The sequence below is a fragment of the Nannospalax galili genome, unplaced genomic scaffold (genome assembly GCF_000622305.1).
Source record: "Nannospalax galili isolate Female #2095 unplaced genomic scaffold, S.galili_v1.0 scaffold180, whole genome shotgun sequence".
NCBI lineage: Eukaryota > Metazoa > Chordata > Mammalia > Rodentia > Spalacidae > Nannospalax > Nannospalax galili.
In genome coordinates, this window is record NW_008348199.1 from 4,311,913 (window position 1) to 4,319,961 (window position 8,049).

General features: G+C 48.5%; 1 protein-coding gene across 1 annotated transcript in view; it reads right to left on the reverse strand.

Annotated features, from left to right (window-relative positions):
• Positions 1–2,713: 2,713 nt before the first annotated feature.
• The window catches only part of CUNH22orf46 (chromosome unknown C22orf46 homolog), a 7,752-nt gene continuing 2,416 nt past the window's right edge, over positions 2,714–8,049 (reverse strand). The window contains 8 exon segments of the mRNA XM_008844842.1: positions 2,714–2,846; positions 3,159–3,522; positions 3,525–3,713; positions 3,716–4,356; positions 4,358–4,558; positions 4,653–4,818; positions 4,954–5,198; positions 5,200–7,007. Of these exon segments, the coding sequence (XP_008843064.1) occupies positions 2,714–2,846; positions 3,159–3,522; positions 3,525–3,713; positions 3,716–4,356; positions 4,358–4,558; positions 4,653–4,818; positions 4,954–5,198; positions 5,200–7,007 (3,747 nt within the window).

The window sequence follows — 8,049 nt, forward strand, 5'->3', positions numbered from 1 at the left end:
CACTGACTGTTCTTGAAGAAGACCCAGGTTTGAATCCCAGCACCCACATGGCAGCTAACAACTGTCCAGAACTCCAGTTCCAGGGGATCCGATGGCCTCTTTTGTCCTCCGTGGGCATTGCATGACACAGGTGTACTTACCTACATGCAGGCATAACACTCATACACATAAAATAAAAATAATAAATAATAGACATACAGAGGCATGGAGGATCCGAGTGCAAACGATTATGACTAGTAATAATCAGATACATACAGATTAGAGACGTACGTGCCAACATCTCAGTGTTAGTAGCAAAAACAATGAGTGTTTCTGTAACAAACACTATATTTTAGAATGAAATGGAGATCTTTTTTGAGGGTTAAAAACTCATTCACTTTTATGTCTTACAGGGCTTATACTGAGTTCAATATTGTATAACTGTATTGATTCAACAGCAAACCTAGAAATTTTATAGCCACTTTTGAAGGAGCTGTGTCTTTTTCTCTCGAAACTGTTATTGGGCATGTTAAAGCTGTAATGATATGTTTCTTCTAAAAAATATAATATTAAAAAAATGTAGGAAACAGCAAAAAAAGGAATAATATGTTATACATGGTTAGATAAGTAAAATATAGTTCCTCCATAAGCTTCTCTAGCAACTTCTTATGTTTTATGATTCTGTACAGATATTATTAGGTTAACTATAATGTTGATTGACTAGTAAAGAACTTTCAATAAATTTTTTCATGCCCCCCCCAAAATTATGCCGGGTGTGGTGGCGCATGCCTTTAATCCCAGCACTCGGGAGGCAGAGGCAGGCGGATCTCTGTGAGTTCAAGGCCAGCCTGGTCTACATAGTGAGTTCCAGGACAGCTGGGGCTACAGGGAGACCCTGTCTCAAAAAGACCAAAAAAAATTTAAAAAAAGAAAGAAATATTTATACAGTAATCCAGAAATAACTATTTTAACCATCTCAGTGTATACAAGATTCTTATTTCTGAAATAATAAAAGCTCTGGCAAGATGGTGAAAAGAAAACAATAATAAAAAGGTACAGTGATAAGTTTTGTGTTTTATATATGTATTATACAACAATACAATTTTTTTTAATTTTTAAAAAAGTTTTTAAAAATAGGGAAAAAGGTAGATATAGTGGCTGAGGCAAGAGGGTTGTCATGAGTTCGAGGCCTGCCTGGGCCGATAGTAAGCTCCAGTCCAGTTTGGGTTACAGTATGAAACCTTGTCTCAGAAAACAAAACAAAAGTTTAAAAAAGATAAGAAGAAAGGAAAAGGGGAATGGAGGGGAGAAGAGAAAAGGAGAACAGTCTGAATTGAATTCCTGCCCCCAGCACTTACTACTTAGGTGCTGAGACTTTGTTTCCACCTGCCGAAGCTGTCCACAGAAGCACCACACGGTATGGTGCCAGTTGGCTAAGAAGTTTCATACTTGGTTAAAGTAAATTATTAGCTCTGCGACGTCCCACGGTGGGCCTGATAAAGCAACACATAGTTATGGTGAGCAGTACTAGAGAGCCAGAGAGATGTGGTTGGTTTTTCCGTGAATTTATTCATGGGCAACAGAATCCTAGGAGGAAGTCAAAGCAGGAACCTGGAGGCAGGAGCTGAAGCACAGACCATGGAGGAACGCTGCTTACTGGTTTGTTCTTCTGACCTGGTCTCAGCCTGCTTATATAACACAGGACCGCCTACCCATGGATGACACCACCCACAGTGGGCCGAGCTCTCCCACCTCACTCAACAACCAAGAGCATGTCTCACAGACATGGCCACAGGCCAGTCCAATAGAGGAAATTCCCCAAATGAGGTTACCTCTTCCCAAGTGTGTCAAATTGACAACTGAAACTTTCCAGAAAAAGCTCCCTTCTTTGTAACTAAAAGGCCTGAATTAATAGTGTACCATGCAGAACACACACACACACACACACACACACACACACACACACACCCCGAGCAATTGAGGCCTTGTATCCTGCCTCAATCAGGATTCATTTGGGGATGGGGCAAGACAAAAACCTCAGTGGACTCCACTATGAGACACTGGGTGCCTGGATGGTGGGAGGAGATGACACTGGGTTGACCTACAGTCCCCGAACCTTCAAAACCTTCAAAACTACAGTGTAAGCAGGGCATGGTGGCACATGCCTTTAGTCCCAGCACTGGAGAGGCAGAGGCAGGCAGATCTCTGTGAGATCAAGGCCAGCCTGGTGTACATAGTGAGTTCAGGTCAGCTGGGATTACAGGGAGACCCTGTCTCAAAAAGACTGAAAAAAAAAAAGAACACACTACAGTGTAATAGTGGCTTCTCCACTACTTATTCCGCTGGCTTACTCCAATAATCCCAAGGGGCTGGAGAGATGGCTCAACAGTTAAGATCATTGACTGTTCTTAAAGAAGACCCAGGTTCGAATCCCAGGACCCACATGGTGGCTAACAACTGTCACTAACTCCAGTTCCAGGGGAACAGACACCCTCTTCTGTTCTCCCCAGGCATTGTATGACATAGGTACATTTACATGCATGCAGACAATACATACATACACACAAAATAAAAATAAAAAAGAATCCCAAACCCCAAAAGGAGGCTCTTAGAAAACACTCCCAAATCATCTGAGGCCCTTCAGGGACCAAATAATTTTATTAGAGGCTCCAGGGTGTAAGCAGGCTGCTTTCATGCCTTCTCTAATATAGCCTAAGACCTCTGGGCCTGTGGCCTACTTTTTAAAGCCACATTGTCTGAGAAAACATCTCAAATGCTTCATAAAACCAAATTTCTGTTGGGCTAAGGGATTCCGTGGAGCCCCATTTGGATTCCCAGGCTCCTCCCGTCCCTGGTAGCTGTCTGTCCTAGGAGGAGTTACCCCAGCAGACGAATCCCCTGGGTCGGCTGGTCCCTCTTCAAAGTGCTGTGGACTCTGATGCTATCCTCCCTTGAATGCGGGGCAGCCACTTGGGGGAAGCAGGATTTCTTAGGGTAAGACAGGGGGCTGAGTGCGGGGACTGTGGAGGCCGGGGCACCCTGTTCAGGATGGTCATGCTCAGTCTGGCTGCTGCAGGGTGGACACTCCCTTTGAAGCCAGAGGTAGGTGTGGAACAGGGGAGGGCTGCTGCCAGGCCCTTTTGCTCTCTGCAGGCTCCATGCTCCCACTTCTCCAGTACATGGGCTGCTGACATTTGAGTCTGGAGGGCTCGGAGGGCTCCCAGGGTGTGTATTCCTTTTTCCCGTAGTTGTGGCCTGCTGTAGAGGACGAGGCTCTCACTCTGCTGGAGGCCCTCTCTGCCATCTGGGAGACCCCAGGCCTGATGATTTTTCTGCCCCTGCTGTTCTCCCTGGAAAGCTCTGGAACCCTTCCTGGGCCACACCAGCTCCTAGGCTCTGCTGCTGGCTTGGGATTCCTGGAAACCTGGATCTTGACCTCGGGTGCTTCTTCCTGGATCTGTGGTTCCTTTGCTCCCTCTGGTGGCCTGATTCTCCTGGGCTTCTTGGGTGGAATGGAACTGCCCAGTGGCTCTGACTTGAGTGTCTACACTTCTCTTGAGCCCTGGTCTGAGTAGGAAGTTTTGAGCTTTTTCTTTCAAGAGCTGGAAAGCTTTGGGACCTCTCTGGAGACTTAAGGGAGCCCTGGGTCTCACGATGTCTGTCTTGCTGCCTTTGAAGGTCCGTAAGTCTAACCCCAGCCATAGGTGGTGAGCAGGATTCCAAAAAGTGGAAGAGTAAGACTCCAGGGTTCGTCGAGGGAGGCCCCACTTCAGGTGTGCAATCCTCCTCTTCATGAGGGATTCCAGGAGTAGTCGTTTGCTTTTCTTGAGGGTTGGCCATGAGGGCAGGATGATGAGCACGGTGGGCACACCGGACAGAACTGTGGCCGCTTGGGGAACCTGGCCACATAGGAGAGAGGGGAAGACAGAAAGCACCTGAGACTTTGGGTACCAGTGCTGCTCTATCCGGCTGGAAGCCTTTCCTGGATCCACCTCTTTGTCCCTTTGTCGTCTTCGGGATCCAGGCTGGATCTGCTGGGAGGTCTCACTGACCTTAGCTCTGTGCTTCCTGGCAGGGGCTGTGCTCTGGTTGGTCAGATGCTCTTCCACCTGTGGGAAGACTTCACTACAGTTAGGGTGGGGCTTTGGCTTGGGACAGGGAGCAGAGTTGAGGCAGTTTACAGTCACTGGCTGCTTGTGTCTAGGGGCCCCAGAGTCAGTGAGGGCAGGGAGTTGAGCTGGGCTACACTTCCTACCTGTGGGCCCCACACTCCCAGAAGAGTCACCTTGGAGACTGGTCCTCACAGCATCCTTTCCTCTGACCTGACCCTTGTCTCCTCTCCTTGGTGCTGGAGACTGTCCAGCATCCTCTGCTCTGTTTTCTCTGGTTCCCTGCAGCCTGGATTTCTGCAGCACCTTTATCTCGATCCCTGTTCTGGATCCTTTGCCCTTGTGTCTGGACCTCTCCGTCAGTTTCACACACTGACTGTCCCTGGTCATCTCCCACAGAGGCTTGGGTCTCTGGGCCAATGCCTTGGCCTCTTACCAGTTTCTGCTTCCTTCTCCTGAGTCTCTGCATCCTTCAGACATCCTCACATCCAGTCTCCCAGTTTCTGTTCTTTGATACCTGGTTTTCTGAAATTCTTTCCTCCAGTCTGCTTCCAGCTTCTCCACCTTGCAGAATGGCTCCCTCCGGCTTCACCCTTGGACCCTCCTTGGTTCTCTCTCTTGGGTCTCAGTGTCTCTACAGCATCATCTCCAAGTTCTCTCTGGCGTTTCTTCTCTAGGGTCTGAATGTCTGTTCCCTCCTCATTTCCCACATGCTTCAACTTCTTCCACTCTGATAAATGGGAGGTCATACCCATACCACTTCCTAACCAGCTCTGGCTTTCTTCTGTAGTTGCCTCGGTTTCTGTACCTCCCTCCTCTTCAGCCCGCCTCTGGATTAACATCCCTCATGTTTGAACTCCTGTACCATCCTCGCCCTCAGCCTGCTCTACTTTCTTTGACCCTGCTGCATGGGTTTCATCATCAACATTGCTTGTTAATTCTTTCCCTTCCTCTGCCTCAGACGTCTGGGTATTATTTGTACTATTGTTACCACTAATGTGTTCTTGATTCTTCCACTTCGGTATGTTACTCTTTTTATGAAATTCATTTCCTAACTGACCCTGATTTTCCTCTCCAAGTTCCTGGGTCTGTGCATCATCCTTGCCTTTAACCTTGCTCGTTTCTCTCCCCTAGTGCCTGACTGTCCTTTCCATTCTCCTTTCCAGTCTCTTCCTTGATCTTCCTCCTTACTGAGCAAGTCTCCACATCAGTTTTTCCTCTTAACTGTCCCTGATTCTCATCCTCAGGTGTCAGGCTATGGGCACCATATTTATCTCCATCTTTTCTTTGGTCGCTCTCCACTGACTGAATTTCTGCAGTGTGTTCACCTCCAACCTGGTTCTGATTTCTCCAGCGCGGTATCTCAAATTCTCTGTCAGTCTCACTCCCAGCTAGTCTCTGGTTTCCCCACCATGGTGCCTGGATCACCACCCAGTCCTCTTCTCTTATCTCCCTGAGTTTCTTCATCCCCACTTGAACTTTATGGTTTGACAGACTCTGCTCCTTGCTCTTACATGCTTGGGTCTTCCTGGCTTTCTCACTTCCATTCTGTCTTTGCCTCTCCCCCACTGGATTCTGGATCTCATTCTCACGTCTAATGCATCCCCGTTTCTTGCACTCCAAGGCCTGGGTCTCCACATCATCCTGTTGTTTGACTTCTCTCAGGCTATCCTTCCTGGATGTCTGGATTTGAAACTCATCCTCACCTCCAATCTGATTTTTATTGCTTCCCTCCTCTGCCTCAATTTCTGCACCAGTATTGCCTCCAGTCTGGTCTTGTGTCCCCCACTTTAGCATTTGGGGCACCTCACCGTTCTTATCTCCAGTCCAGCCTTGTGTCCCCAATTCTTGGTCCTGGACCTCTCCCTCTTCCTCCCCTCTGGCCTCTTTCTCTTTTTTCTTTGCAAATGCCTGTGTCTCCACAGCATCGTCCTGGTTCCCCTACTCTCGTGTCTGAGTCGCTTTATCAGTTTTGCATCTGAAGTGTTCTTGCTTCTCTCCCATGTGAGCCTCGGTACAAAGATTCTCATCTCCAGGCTCCCTCTGGTCTCTCATCCCTAGTTCCTCAGTTTTGACTCCCTTTTTAACTCTCATCTGGTCCTGGTTCTTCCATGCTGGCATGGGGATATCTTCATCAGTTTCCGTTATTAACAGCATCTGGGGGTTGCATCCCAGAGTCATAGCCTCTGCACCATCCTCCATTGTAAAGCCTCTTGGGAGCTGGCCTCTAGATGCTTGTATTTCCCAAGCATCTACCCTTTTGCTCTCTCTTTGGTCTGTATATTGTAAGGCCTGAGAACCTTTACTGTCTTCTCTGTCTTCTACCTGGGTTTCACCCCATGGCGCTGAGGGATCCCAGGGCTTCCCAGTGGGCATTTCCCATTGTTGGATAGGAGGGTCAGATGGGAATACTCTGAAACGGAGCTCCAGCCTCTGAGCTGAAGGGAAGCTTGGAGGAGAGATAGCTAAGACTGTGGAGATGGGGTGACTCATCTTACCAACAGGCTCAACTGGCACCAGCTTCTCCTGGGAGGGAGCCAGCAGCTGCTCCATTCTTTGGCATGTGTGCAGGAAAGGGTGAGTCTGGCTATCCTTAAGACACCAGGGTACCTGCCATGCTTCCCAAGAATGGTTCTGAGGGAGAAGACAGGTGCTTGAAAAGGGACAAAAGGTAGGCTCACAGTGGGTGTGGACAACCCAGAGCAGGTCTTGACAGTAGGCCCTGGGTGGAGACAGTAGGTACTGGGTGGTCCACGTTTGCCCGAGGGTCCTCCGGTATTTCCATCTCTGCTTCTGTGCCCGTGGTTGGGCATGAGCATCCAGGCCCTTGGTTTTTTCATGACTAAAAAAGAAGTCAGGGATCATCCCAAGGAAAGTTTCACGTCTGATGGAAGACAATATCCACCTCTGCAGTGGCACCTGCAAAGTAAGAACCAAGAAACAAAGTCCTTGCACACAGATTAGCTCATATGCCCCCGACAGATCTGAACAAACATCTCAGTATCCAGGTCAAGATGCTTGTGCTCAGAAAAGGAGGGGGAATCACTTCACCTAAACAAACAGCACTTATTTTCTCTAGAAATGTTGTACTCTAAGCCAGTACACTATTCTGTGCGCTGGGTACCAATGTAACTAAGACAAAGTTCCTGCTGAGAGCTATATCCTAGATACAGGAGACAATAACCAAATATATGACATGATGTGGGCCAGGAATGTAGCTCAGTTGGTAGAGTGCCTGCCTAGCATGTATTAGACCTCCACCCTATTGCTCTAATCTCCGCATTCTGGGGGTGAACACAGGAGGATCAGAAGTTCAAGGTAATCCTTGGTGACATAGCAAGTTAGAGGACAGCCTGGGCAGTATAAGACCCTCAAAACAAACCCAAAACTGTAATGTTAGGTATCAAAACAACACATGAATGGAAAGAAATGAGAAGATAGGACTGGGGTTAACACCATTAGACAGAGTGGTCAGGGAGGGCCTCTCAGAGGAGGTAAATGATATTTGACTGTAAAACTGAGTGAAGGGAGGGCAAGCCAAGGGCCATCTGAGAAAACAGAAAATGGTACTGGAGACAGAGGAGACATTAAGTCCAAAGGCCCTAGGAACAGAACAAGGTCATGTGCACAGGAGCCTCGAAGAGGCCCAGGTGAGAGCTGGAGGTGTTGCACACTGGTATAACAGTCTGGTGAGGCCCTGAGTTCCACCTCCGGCATTGGAAAAAAGGGAGGAAGGTGCCGGGCGTGGTGGCACACACCTGTAGTCCCAGCAGAGGCAGGCGGTTCTCTGTGAGTTCGAGGCCAGCCTGGTCTACATAGTGAGTTCCAGGCCAGCTGGGGCTACAGGGAGATCTTGTCTCAAAAAGATTTTTCTAAAAAGGGGGGGGGGGGGGGGGGGGGTTGGGGGGGGGGGGGGGGGAAGGGAAGAAGGGGGGGGGGGGGGAAAGGAACAAGGGGAGGG